At 45.7% G+C, this 13,569-nt stretch overlaps 3 protein-coding genes across 3 annotated transcripts; 2 read left to right on the forward strand and 1 right to left on the reverse strand.

The window, feature by feature from the left end:
* Positions 1-208: 208 nt before the first annotated feature.
* On the reverse strand, positions 209-1,115 carry H1-1 (H1.1 linker histone, cluster member). The gene has a single exon (XM_077143825.1). It carries the CDS (start codon positions 1,046-1,048, stop codon positions 401-403), a length of 648 nt encoding a protein of 215 aa, XP_076999940.1. The 5' UTR covers positions 1,049-1,115; the 3' UTR covers positions 209-400.
* Positions 1,116-3,628: 2,513 nt separating this feature from the next.
* H3C1 (H3 clustered histone 1) lies at positions 3,629-4,748 on the forward strand. Its single transcript, XM_077143827.1, has one exon. The coding sequence runs from the start codon at positions 3,894-3,896 to the stop codon at positions 4,302-4,304; it is 411 nt and encodes a 136-aa protein (XP_076999942.1). The 5' UTR covers positions 3,629-3,893; the 3' UTR covers positions 4,305-4,748.
* A 110-nt stretch (positions 4,749-4,858) lies between these two features.
* H4C1 (H4 clustered histone 1) lies at positions 4,859-5,347 on the forward strand. The gene has a single exon (XM_077143828.1). It carries the CDS (start codon positions 4,975-4,977, stop codon positions 5,284-5,286), a length of 312 nt encoding a protein of 103 aa, XP_076999943.1. The 5' UTR covers positions 4,859-4,974; the 3' UTR covers positions 5,287-5,347.
* Positions 5,348-13,569: the final 8,222 nt, after the last annotated feature.

Consider the following 13,569-nt stretch of genomic DNA (forward strand, 5'->3'; position numbering starts at 1 on the left):
TACACACACATCCAGTCTGGGCCAGGAGCTCGACCATGAGACACTAAGTAGATTTGGGTTTGGGGTTTCTGGGAATGTATAAGTTACCCCAGTGATTCTAATGTGAAAGCAGACCTGCAACACCAGAGAAACTAATTAGGTTAAGAGCAGAACATTGCTGCACACCTGGAAGCATTCAAGAATTTTTAGAAATGCTGGTTTGATCTCAATTAGGACTAAGTGAATTGGCAGCGTGGCCTAGGTGCCAGAAATGTGACTGGGGAGCAAAACTTGGTTTGAGACCTTAATATGGTGACACAGCAAACCCCCTAGTTTACAACCGACTGAAAGGGCCTTTGCGCGAAGCCCTTTTTTTGAAGTGTAGGTGGCTCTTAAAAGAGCCGTTGGTTTAGTTGAAATTTTACTTTTTCTTAGGTGCTGTCTTCTTGGGCTTGGCAGTCTTGGGTTTAGTCACTTTAACCTTAGCTCCTTTGGGTTTCACAGCCTTAGCCTTAACTGGACTCTTTGGTAGTTTCTTAGCTTTCACAACTTTGGGCTTCTTGGGACTCTTGGAGGGTTTTCTTGCCGCCGCAGGCTTCTTAACCTTTTTCGGAGTCTTTACTCCTTTCTTGGCAGCAACACCAGTGGATTTTCTAGGCTTCTTAGAGGTGACTACTACCTTGGTTTTTGCTACTGCCTTTGTGGTGTTGGGCTTGGCTTCCGCCACCTTCTTGTTGAACTTGAAGGAGCCCGAGGCACCCGTGCCCTTGGTCTGCACCAGGGTGCCCTTGCTCACTAGGCTCTTTAGGCCCAGCTTGATGCGGCTGTTGTTCTTCTCCACGTCGTAGCCAGCGGCCGACAGCGCCTTCTTGAGCGCAGCCAGGGACATGCCGCTGCGCTCCTTAGAAGAAGAAACTGCCTGCATGATCAGCTCCGAAACCGAAGGCCCCACGGGCTTCTTCTTGGGGGCGGCGGAAGCAGCCTTCCCAGGCTTCTTTGCCTTCTTCCCAGCTGGCGCCTTTTCTAGAGCTGTGGAAGCAGCTGGAGCAGGTAGGCCGGCCTCTGACATTCTTGCAATAGAGTCGACAAAGCACGACAACTAAAACCTGATTAGCAGGAGAACGCAAAAGGCGCGGGCGCCGAGTATTTATAGGTCGAGGTCGCGCGGTGATTGGTGCGTGCGGACGCCCGCCCCCTGCAGCCCCAAAGCTCTCTGCACCATCGCGGATTCTCACCCGGTCTTTCCGCAGGCAACAGGGCCGTTCGAGTAGTGCCCTCCGTGCGCAGGCGCACCCGACACCGCGCCAGGCACCCAGCGCCCGCCGGCACTACCACCTTGAGACAGGGTAGGTGGGGCAGGGTTGGCCTCTTTGCTGACAACTAACATCAGAAGCAGCACCTTCCCTCTCTAAAAGCAAATATTTATATTCTCGGTTTGGTTGGGTTTGGAAATAGAGGCAGGCAACCTAAATTCCAATCCCGTAAGAATCCAAGGAGTTTTCCATCAAACACCTAGATAAAGCGCTGGAGAGCAAGAGGCTCGTTTCTAGCTTGTAAGAAATGTAAAACATAGTGTCTTCAGGATCAGTTCGAATTGGTGGAGGAAAACAAGGGGCGTAGGCCTTGTCTGCATGTGTCAGAAACTGTTCTCATCAACAACCTTACTAATTTATTCCAACATGTTGAGGAGTGAGGTTAGAGTGAAGACCTTTCATGTATTTTGGCCAAAGAGATCAATCTCAGAAAACAGAAGTCTGTCATCGCAATGAAGACAAACTGCAGGTGAGGAAAACTAATAGCGTGAAGGCAGTTTCTGTAATTGCAAGTTATTTCTGCTTTCCAACGCACTTCATTTCTGAGGCTCGTCGGTGACTTTCATCCTTACAACACACTTCAGGCCGCAACATTTATATCCCTGCGTGCTCAGTGTCAGCACGTGCTATTACCACAGTTGCAGGATCGGTTCATTACCTAGCAGTTATTGAGCGCTCAATACCGAGGATACGAGAGGCGTTAAGTAAGCGCACAATGGACAAAACGGTACCCTAACAGGTATTGTGCCCTGGGTTTATGTCACTTTGGTGAAAAAGCGAGGGCAGAGCGTTGGGGTAAGATTTTAGGGCAGTAATTCATTTGCAAGGACCAAGGTACTAAAACGATCTCACCTTGCTAATCAGAGACTAGAACATAAAATTAAGTCGCCGTTCGACCAGCCTCGGCTTCCACTTTCCGGGGCGGAAAAACCGCCGGGAGCCCCAGGAAAGACGCTGTGACGTCACTCCCGCGCGGCTGCGGGTCCCAAAGAAGTCCGCAGGTTGGCCTACGTAAACCGGAATTTCATCAACCTAAATTTATCAGTAAGCTTGTTGCTAGCAACATCAAGAGCTTTGGAAGATGTAGTAGTGCCCAGTGCTTTCAAGTAGTGAGCCTAGGCACATCTCCTCTAGGTTCTTTTTCCTCCCCCAATTTTCTTAAGAGCCTATATTTTCTAAATGCACTAGGAAAGTGTTAAAAAAAAAGGGGGGGGGGGGAGAACAAAGGTACATTTATTTGAATTTAGTTCATTGGAAAGTATCCGGATATACGTCTCTTCCAAGATTAAGGAATTTCGCCTAATATTTTTAAAATAAAACGTTTAGCAGTATAATAACCGAGGCATCCAATAAAACGTAGTTTACAAGATAAAACACTTCTAATTAAACTGACGAATGCCTTCTATGCTATTTTTCATGTAAATTAGGTTTTCTGCCATCTGTTTCCTTTGGACTAAACTCCGGCCTTACATGCTCCACGCAAATAAAGGACGCTATATCTGCTTTTTTATTGGCTACTGTGTAAAATGGTCTATAGACCAATGAAAAGGCAGGATTCGTCCTACTTCCTGTCAGTACAAAAGTCCCAGTCGACGCTGCTTTTCTTTAACTGTTACCTTGTTAAAAATCTAGAGTCATATTTGCACAATGCTGATCTTATGTCCTCATTGCTGGGTCTCATGTTTGTGTGGGTTTTGTCTGCCGATTACTGTGCAAACGCTGTTACACCGAGAGAATTGGGAGGGTTTAATAGCATTCTTGGCGGACTAGAGTCCTGGAGCGAATGTATGACGGGATGGCGTGCTGGTAAGAAAATTGAGGTAGAAAACACAAAGGGAAGATAAGTCTGATAACTTCTCGCACTCATTTCTACGTTTCCAGAGAGCTATGAAAAGGTTAGCACGTTTTTTGAGCCGTCCGTTCTTGTCCATAACTTTTGCCCTTCTGAGACTTTGGATTCTGTTTGTACCGTTAACGGCCGTTTTGCAACTGGCGAGCTGCCCTAGGTTTTTTAGAATATTGGTTGAGCCTTGTATTTATGAAAATTAGGAAAGGATATATAAGGAGTGTCATGACAAATGTGAGCGCTAATATAACTTACATTTGTGCTCTTTAGGTTTAAATAAAAGTTTAAGTTCAGTCAATGTAAGCATCCCAAAGGAATTCAATTTCTGTGAAATGTTGAGACGCTTCTAGCAACGGGTAGACGATGAACAGGGATATGTAGAGGGTACCTTTCACGGGGGAGGGGAGAAGGCAAGATTTCTTTTTTTTTTCCGAGAACTATAAAAGATGTTATAGAATTGGGAGTACTACTAAACCATTGAAATCAAAGTCTTCAGTTTTATGAAAAGATCACCATCAAACTGGTGAAAATCAGATGGACAAAGGAACAAAAGGAAAAACAAGTTTGAAAATGCTCTGGTAGACTATAGTAGCCAATGAAACCGCCATTTCTGTGCAGAGAGGATTAAAAGGTAGGCCAATCAGAATGGTCCATGGTATTTAAAATGTTCTCTCATCCAATCACTACACCTCCAGTTCTATAAATAGTAGTCAATCTCCCATAAGTGTTCGTTCGTTTGTAACTGCTTTTTTAGCATGGCTCGAACCAAGCAGACCGCTCGCAAGTCCACAGGCGGCAAGGCGCCACGCAAACAGCTGGCTACCAAGGCCGCCCGCAAGAGCGCGCCGGCCACGGGCGGCGTGAAGAAGCCGCACCGCTACCGGCCCGGCACCGTGGCGCTGCGCGAGATCCGCCGCTACCAGAAGTCCACCGAGCTGCTGATCCGCAAGCTGCCGTTCCAGCGGCTGGTGCGCGAGATCGCGCAGGACTTCAAGACCGACCTGCGCTTCCAGAGCTCGGCGGTGATGGCGCTGCAGGAGGCGTGCGAGGCCTACCTGGTGGGACTCTTCGAGGACACCAACCTGTGCGCCATCCACGCCAAGCGCGTCACCATCATGCCCAAGGACATCCAGCTCGCCCGCCGCATCCGTGGGGAGAGAGCATAAGTTTATACCTAGCGTTACTACGTGCAACCCAAAGGCTCTTTTCAGGGCCGCCCACGTTTTCAAACAAAATGGCTGTAGAAGACACTTACCTTACCCTTGAAATAGATTGCAGGGTGTATGCTTAAGACGTGTGCAAACGAAAAACCAGTTCTTTTGCTGGGTTAAGCGGTTTTTTTGAAGCACTTAAAGAGCTAGCCAGCAAGTTTGAGGCAAGTGAGAATTGGTCTTTAATGGCACTAAATGTAGATCCTAATTATGAAAACGGACAAATACAAGTTAAAAGGGTTGGGATAAAAGGGCAGGAAAACGTTAAAAATGTCCAATTTGATTATGATAGTTAATGCTTATGTATTTCTAGTTCAGATAGTATCTTTGGAATCGGGACGCGTTTACTTTTAAGTCCCTAAAACCCCACACAGAACAATGTAGCTTGTTAAAAAAACAGAAGCCAGCGGAGCTGAGTCTGCTCCACTTCCGCCAGGTCCTAGCCGACTGTAGGCGCTTTAGGGGCGGGGACTGTTGGCGTCAGATTTCGCGCCTGCACGCTGGCAGTTCTGTAAGTCGCTGGGAGAAGGGCGGAGAGAAGGGAGGGGAAAGGAGGAGAGTTGTTATATAAGGAGCGCCTGACTGTTCTTCTCTCATTCACTTGCTGCTCTTCTCCCAGCAAGTCATGTCTGGGCGCGGTAAGGGAGGAAAGGGCTTGGGGAAGGGTGGCGCTAAGCGCCACCGCAAGGTGCTGCGCGACAACATCCAGGGTATCACCAAGCCCGCCATCCGCCGTCTGGCCCGGCGCGGCGGCGTGAAGCGCATCTCCGGCCTCATTTACGAGGAGACCCGCGGGGTGCTCAAGGTGTTCCTGGAGAACGTGATCCGCGACGCCGTCACTTACACCGAGCACGCCAAGCGCAAGACGGTCACCGCCATGGACGTGGTATACGCGCTCAAGCGCCAGGGCCGCACTCTCTACGGCTTCGGCGGTTAAGCGTTCCCATTTCGTTACCAGTGTTATGTATTTTTCAACCAAAGGCCCTTTTCAGGGCCATCCAAGTGCTCAAAAGAGAAGCTGTTAACATCACTGAGGCATGTGGTTGGAGTCTTGGCAGGTAAATGGTGTAGAAATGGTTAACGCATTGGCGTATATCTGATGAACCGCGTGTGTTTTTAATGAAAACATTCCTCATATGTACACATTCGGAATTGCTTAAGGCTAAGTCTCCCAACCTAGCAGTTTTGCCCCCACTCACTGAATAGGAAAAAATTTCTCCAGTAATTCGCTGCGGTTACCAGCGGACAAAGAAACACTTCGTCCAATCAGCGAGCGTCAGCCCGAGCTGTCTTCCAATCAGGGTTGATGAGGTAATGCAGCGGTTCCCTGCTGAGAATGGGGGCAGGGCGCAAGGGGGAAGTCCCGATGAGAAAATGCCCGGACCGGGTTTAGAAAAAATTTTAAGCTTGTCATTCACGGATTATGAAATAGATCCAGAAACATCTAAAAAGGCCCCACCGTCACCGTGAGCATAGCGCTGAAATTGTCACTAGAACGATAATTGTCTCTAGATTTTAAAAAAATCCGGTGGTAGGCAGAGGAGGAAAATAAGGATTCCGCAGACTGCTAGAATCCCGAGGGCCACTGGGGTCAGGACCAATTAAAATCTGGTTTAAGGAAGAAAAGACGCCTCCCTTTCTGCGCCAACACAGCATTCCTTCACAACCGCAGGGGGACGCCACGTCGCTTCTTCAACTTTTCACCCTTCACGGGTCACCGTTGAACTACCCGCTGCTCGTTCTCTTCTCGCCGACGCCCAGAAATCCACTTGCCAAATGCAGTGGACACTGCTTTTTTCTCGACTACTGGGGTTTTAGTCTCCATTAAACATTCTTCCCTTTGATCCTTAATTTTATCATGACTCCACTTCTGATTTTCCTTTCTTTACTGCTCTCTCTCGCTATCACTACTTTTGTTATCCCAGTCTCTTCCATAACATTACCTGAATTTTAGAACATTTATCTAGTACTAAATGTACTCCATAACATGACTTCTATAGAGATCCCACCCTCATCCATGGCTTCCATTTTTTTCTGACTTCCCCTGGAACCATTATCTGTTTATCAGAGCATCCGAAGCAAACTAATCTCTCCCAACCACCCAATCACTAGAAATCATCTCAGGCTAAAAACCCAACGAGTTCAATCTGTCTCCCAAGTCCCACACCTTCTGCCTTCTAAATCTCTCTTGCATCTGCCCACCTCTTTCCCCAGTCCCGTTGCCACTACCAGGACTCACTTGCACAGAGTCTTCACAAAATAAGAACAAAACAAGAAAAATAGTGATGTATAGGTATTATCCCAACTAATAAAATGGAAAAGCAAGTTCAAAGAGGATAGTTGATGACAGGTCACAAGGGACAAAACTAGAAATACTACTTAATAAGTACTAAGTATTACTTATAATAATACAGTTGGGCACTTTTAAGATGTTTTCCTGCGTTTTCCGTGCTCCTAAATATATACCTAAAACCAAAACCAGTTATGTCCTTCCTCTTTCCACTACTGCTTGAGCACCTCTCTTTTCACTTCGCCCAACACTGGTCCTCTTCTATATAAGGTAAGGTTGAGGAATATCTGAGGATTATGGGAATACTTATGTGGAGTGCTTCAGCGGGGTCCACAGCTTTGGCTTCGGCTCAGGCCTACACAGAGGTTCCGTTTTGGGCCCCAAGGGCCCTTCTCACTCTTGCTCAGAAACCTAAGTGCTTACTCAGAACCTCCCACGCAAGTTACTGCTCCATCTCCAGTTCTGATTGGCACTGGGGACACCCAAGTCCCTTGGTGACTTTCTCTCTCTTTCTGTCGTGCAGATGTGTGGAAGCCCCGCCTCTGATCCTCAGAGATCCAGTATAGGCCCCTGAGCTGTGGCCCCAAAGAGTATTCCCACTCTTCTATTTCCTTGTCTTCTCCTTCCGTATAATGGGGTCATCAGAATCTATTCCTCCTAAAGACACCTGCTTGGCTGCCTATTGTGCCACCTCAAACACCTGGATCTACAGGGCAACATCAAACCTAAAAAGTCTTATGGTATTCTATGTCGGCATGGCCTCAATACCCTCTGGAGAACCAAAATCGGTGGCCAGAAAATGGTACTTTTGATCACAAAATTCTTGCAGACCTAGACAATTTTTTGCAACAATCTGCAGAGTGGGATGAGGTTCTAGATGTCCAAGCCTTTTGGACATTTACATGCACCACTGATATATTTCCCTTGGTAAGAGTAGATTAATTAATACTTTTTTATTAATTCTCCATGGACTAATTCCTTCTCCTTGCTATTAATTAGTCTCACTTCTTTCCAGATTTTTCCAAAGATGTGGACAACCCCAAAGGCATACTTAGAGTCAGTGTAGACTATGCCTTTCTTTTCTTCTAATAAATGTGAGGGCTTGGTTTAATGCATACAACTCACAAGTTTGAGTTGACCAATCATCAGGCAATCAACTAGCTTCCCTTCCTTCATAAATTAATCCACCCACAGTTACATAACCCTTGTGCCTCTTTCCCCCCACAACCCTATAAGACCCATCTATGAACAATTTTTCCCCTGAATGTAAGGGGAGATTCCCCTGGTCAGGCCAAACTTGGGTTTGATACTCAATTAAGTCCAAACAGTCATATTCAAGGGCTTTCACCTGGTCAGGCCCTTTCCAAAGAAAGGAGACAGGATTTAAGCTGTTGTCTATGATTAAAACCAAGTTATCCCTCTCCATTAAGATTGTCTCATACTTCAGGATTCCTCCCCACCTTTTGGGATAAAATAATCCTGAACTGATAAGGCATGCTGACCACTAAAGTTCTTCTCCAAAGGTTAGTTTCCTATTTTCTTATACTAAGAGAGCAGTTGCTGAAACAGCCTGAACACACCTGGGCCATCCTCTGGAGACAGGGTGCAAAAATTTAGAAAGAAAGTCTGTGGGTCTCTTTTGGCTTCCCCAAGTTTGGGTTAGTACCCCTAATGTCATTCGTTTATCTACCGCAAATGATGGAAAGGCTTCTCAAGGAAGGGGAGAGCTACAACAGGAGCTTGTACTAGTGCCCATTTGAGACCTTCTAAGGCTCCTACTTCCCCCTCCCTCTATTCTAAGTTGTCAGGCTCTTCCTCTAACAGTTTTTGGTGTAACCCTTTAGTTTGAGAGGCATAACAATCTATCCACAATCTACAGTACCCCACTAATCCTAAGAACTTCCTTAGTTCCCTCTAGGGAACTCCCTTAGATCCCTCTAAGGGAGTTCCCTCCAGGGAAGAGGCAATCTAATTATGGCCTGAATTCTCTCTGGATTTATTCTCCTTTTTCCTTCACTTATGAGATGGCCTAAGTATTTAACTTCCCTTTCCACAAACTGTAGTTTATTTCTTGATACCCTTAGTCCTTGGTCCCCTAGGAAATTCATCAGGTCCTTTGTCATCTGGGCAACCCCCTGTTTTTCTTTACCCGATATTAACAGATCATCTACATACTATAAAAGGGTAATTTCAGATGGGATTGAAAACCTTTCCAACACTTTTTCTAGTTCCTGCCCAAAGAGATTGGGGGACTCTGTGAAGCGCTGTGGGTAGGACTGTCCACCTATATTGTTGCCTCCTTCCAGTAAAGGGATTTTCCCATTCAAAGGAAAATAAGTCCTTACTCTCCAGATCAAGGGGACAGGTCCAAAAGGCATCCTTCAGATCTACTACACTGAACCATTTATGATGGTAGGGAATTCTGCTAAAGAGGGTATAAGGGCTAGGGACCACAGGGTGTTTAACTGGAACAATTTGATTGATGGCTCTCAGGTCCTGTACCATCCTCCAGCTGCCATCTGCTTTCTGGATGGGAAGAATGGGAGTATTGAAAGGGGATATACAGGTTTCCAAGAGCCCATCCTGAAGGAGACCTTCAATAATGGGTTGAAGTCCTTGTCTCCCCCTTCAATGTGATGGGATACTGTTTTTGAAAACAACCTCCCCTTCCTTTTTCATTTTAACTTTTATGGGGGAACTTGCAACCCCACCCCCCACCCCATTTCCCTTCCTCACCCATACTTCTTCATGGATGTCTTTCTCATCTTCCTTGGTAAGCAAGGCTAAGACAACTTCTATTTGGCCATCCCTTACCTCCAGGCCCAGTCCCATGGGTACTATCAGGTCTTTTCCCAATAAATTACTCCCAGCTTCTAGAATGTACAACAGGGAACTTATAATTTGGTTCCCTTCCCAATAGATATTAGTAGGTTTGAAAATGAGGACTTTAAATCCTTCCTCTTTTACTCCCAAATCTGTGAAGGAGCTACAGAGAATTCAGTCCCCTTTGGGATGTGGTTCACAGAAGATTGATCTGCCCTAGTGTCTACCCAAACTGTAATTTCTTCTTGATATGGGCTCACCTTCAGATTTACCAAAGGCCCCCAGTGGGTGCTTGAGACAAAATTCATCAGGAGTTATCATCTGACCTTCGTTCTTCAAACTTTCTTTAAACTCGGGCACTCCCTTTTAAAATGACCAGGTTTCTCACAATGATAACACCCTGCTGAGTTCCGTGTCCACCTCTCTCCTTTATTTCCTCTGGTCTGAACACTTTCTCTCTCTTGCCTCTCCTTGTCTCCTCCCTGCTTTATCTCTAATCTCTTCTTGACTATGTGGTCGACTGTGCTTATCATGACTTTAGCTTTCTGTTTCTGTCTCTCCTCCTCTTCTCACAAATACTTTCTGGGACTCTCTCAATAGCTCTTCCAATGGTTTATCCATCCACCCATCTATTTTCTGAATGCTAGGCCAAGACTCCTTCACGCAGTTGACCTTTAATATTCCTTGGGCCCATATCAGGGTCCATTCCTGAGTGCTTCCTTGCCTGGTCCCTCAACCTTTCTAGGTAAGCAGGAGTCATGTCTTTTTCTTGGGCCACCTCAAAGGCCTTATTTAAGTTCTGAGATTTCAGTACCACCAACTTTATCCCTTGTATAATGAGGGCTCTAAGATGTCTCATTTCTTCCCTGTTCTCCTGATCATTATTATCCCAACTGGGATCTACATTAGGGAATTTCTGCTCTGCTGTCATCACCCCTTGTCCAGGTGGGTGCTGCCTCTCCTATTCTCCCATAGCTGCCCTCCTCACCATTCCCCTTTCTTCCACCATGAAGAAAACATTTAAGATGGACATAAGTTTAGACGAGGTATATAAGCTGGGCCCTAAAAATTGGTCCAGTTGTTCAGCTAGCCCTGCTGGATCATCCATTGATGATTTCATTTCTTTCTTAAAGTTCCTCACTTCTGTGCTCTTCAAGGCAGCGTTTATGTAACCAATTTCCTCTGGTACTTCTCTCAGAGGCTATAGAGACTCAGCAGGCCTATGTTCCCTCACCCTTTTCCCTCAGGAGCCCCCAGAAATGGAAAATCCGATATATCTTTCTTACATTGTTCCAACTCCTTCCTCAGTGGTTGCTGGGTTGTTATGGGTGGAGCAGTTGGCCCTGTTTGCCCGTCCTGCTCCTGGGGGTGGGGGGAGATATGGGTTAGTTTTCTTGGGCCTTCGGGCTCCAACAGTCCCTAGCCCAGGAGAGGACAGGGTGGGGGAAGGCTCAATAAAGGATCCCAGGCTTTAGCTTCTAAAGATTTAGCTTCTGGCTCTGGGGTTACCTCTACAGGATAAGGAGGAATCCCCTCTCCCTTTAGCCAAAACACAACATAATCCAACTCATCTTTAAAGAAGGGCTTCTCATCATTAACATGAAGTACATGGTTGGCACAAAGCCAATCATCATCTGCTCGGTTTTCTGGCCAGAATATATCAGGTACACAATGCTTTCTTTGGTCCAAATTTAACAACAATATTTAACCATTTCCTTTTTCTCCTTCCCCATTGTTTGATCATTATTGGCCCAATATTTTAACATTCTCCCTAATGGACTGTCCTGGGGAATGTCCCAGGGGGGCCTCTACCAGCACCCCTGCCCTTTCTTCCCTGGCCAGCAGGCTGTCTATTCCCCATTCTGAGTCTTGCCTAAGTCCCTTTCCCTCAGCATCATTTCACTCCATCCTTCAAAAGCCCCCTTTTCCTTGAGGAGGTGGTTTGGGACTTGGTGGTTGCTTAGTGCATCTCAGACACACACACTCCACCTCAAACTCATCAGTATCCTTCCCAACCACCAAGACAATAGTTAATAGCCATTTTCTTACCTTGATCCATGCACAGAGTTTCCTGGTCACTATGAGGCAGCCCTTCCTCTTTCTCATCCACAATCGATTGATCCAAGCATCTGGTCTTGGGTGTTTCTAGCTATTGGAAGTGGGCCCCAAATGGCGGAGTCTGAAATCACTTAATCAATGGAGTATCACCTCCCACTGACGTTCTCTTATTTCAAATATGGCACCACCACTCACTAAAAAAAGTCTACTCTCCTTTCTAGGCCTAGTTAATTTTTTCCATGTAAGGATTCCTAACTTTGCCATCCTAACCAAACTCCTGTATCAAGCATCCACAGGATCACTACTGGAGCCAAAAAACTTAATGGCAATGCATCTCAAAGCATTCAACCAGCTAAAATAAGCCTTAGCCAAAGCCCCAAGTCCTAGTCCTACCTAACCCTCAAAAACCTTTCACTTTATACACACATTCCAAGGATGGGTTCACATTAGGAGTCTTAACCCAACAATATGGACCCAATCACCGTGTAATTGCATACTTCGATGGCCTGCGTGCCTCAGGGCCCTTGCAGCTACAGCCAATTATCAAAGAAAGCCCTAAAAATGATTCCATATGTTACTATTACAGTTGCATCAAGCCATGCTGTTGCTTCCGTACTAACCCATCAAGCTATTAATAACTGTTCCCCCTCCAAGCTGCAATTCCTATATGTACAACTTCTACTAAAGCCTCAAATACACCTTCAAAATACCCCCACAATACCCCAATCCTTCCACTTTATTACCTGTAACCAGTGAAATCCAACATAATAACCTCTCACACGATTGCTTAAAAATAGTTGACTATGACTTACACCCATTTCCCAATATACAGAGTAGTCCAATATCTCATCCCACTGACACCTGATACATTGATGGTAGTGCCTCAAAGGGCCCCACAAACACTGCTGGATATGATACAATTTCCTCCACTAAAGTCATAGAGTCTGGCTCACTTCCACCAGGAACCACCTCTCAGCAAGCTGAACTCATTGCTCTTATTCAAGCCTTGACCTTAGCTGCAAATAAAACCATTAACATATATACCAATTCCGTTCCATATCATACATTCACACTTACCTATCTGGCAAGAACAGGGTTACCTCACTTCAAAAAATTCAGTCATCATCAACAACTACTTAATTCTAAAACTTTTATAAACAGCATGGCTTCCACAAATGGTGATAGTAATCCATTGTAAGGGTCACCAAACAAAAGACAATCCATTAATAAAGGCAACCATCAAGCTGACACCAAATCCAAAGCACAAGCTAAACTTCCATATTCTATACCGGCCCTAACACACTTCTCCATGACCACCAACACCCCCAATACTCACCACAGGAGCATAAGATTTCCCCCTAATGGGCACCTCCCTAACTCAGGGATGCTACGTCCTAAACAACAAAATCATACCGCCTCACAACTAGGCATGAAACACTCCAACACCTTCATAATCAATTTCATTTTGGTGCCAGTATGGCCACCCTCCTTTCTCAAAACAAAAACTATCTATCTCTCACTCCACTCCACCCTAGAAAACATAACGAAACAGTGTACAATATGCAGACAAACCTCCCCTCAAGATGCCATGAGTCCACTATCCTTTCCTACACGTCAGTTTCAAGGACAAATATGAGGGCAGGACTGAGCAAATAAACTTCACCCACATGCCCCGTGTGTGATCCCTCAAGTACCTATTGGTACCCATAGACACCTTCACAGGGTGGGTAGAAGCTTTCCCCACCTCCTTCAAAGGAGCACATAAAGTTGCAGAAACCTTAATTAAAAAAATCATCCCCTGTTTTGGAGTTCCCTCTACCCTACAATCCAATAATGGGCCTGCCTTTATCTCTCAGATTACCCAACAATTTACAAAATCCCTTGGGATAACATGGAAACTGCATATCTCCTACAGGCCACAGTCTTCAGGAAAGGTAGAAAGGGCCAGTTGTGTTATAAAACACCATCTAACCAAATTAACCATACAAACCCAACTGCCTTGGCCAAAACTACCTCCACTGGCTCTCCTTAAAATACACTGTCTTCCAA

This window comes from Tamandua tetradactyla, chromosome 25, assembly GCF_023851605.1.
Source record: "Tamandua tetradactyla isolate mTamTet1 chromosome 25, mTamTet1.pri, whole genome shotgun sequence".
Taxonomy (NCBI): Eukaryota; Metazoa; Chordata; class Mammalia; order Pilosa; family Myrmecophagidae; genus Tamandua; species Tamandua tetradactyla.

Coding starts and splice junctions, on each gene's coding strand:
- H1-1 (XM_077143825.1), bottom strand. CDS start 1,048: ATGTCAGAGGCCGGCCTACCTGCTCCAGCTGCTTCCACAGCTCTAGAA.
- H3C1 (XM_077143827.1), top strand. CDS start 3,894: ATGGCTCGAACCAAGCAGACCGCTCGCAAGTCCACAGGCGGCAAGGCG.
- H4C1 (XM_077143828.1), top strand. CDS start 4,975: ATGTCTGGGCGCGGTAAGGGAGGAAAGGGCTTGGGGAAGGGTGGCGCT.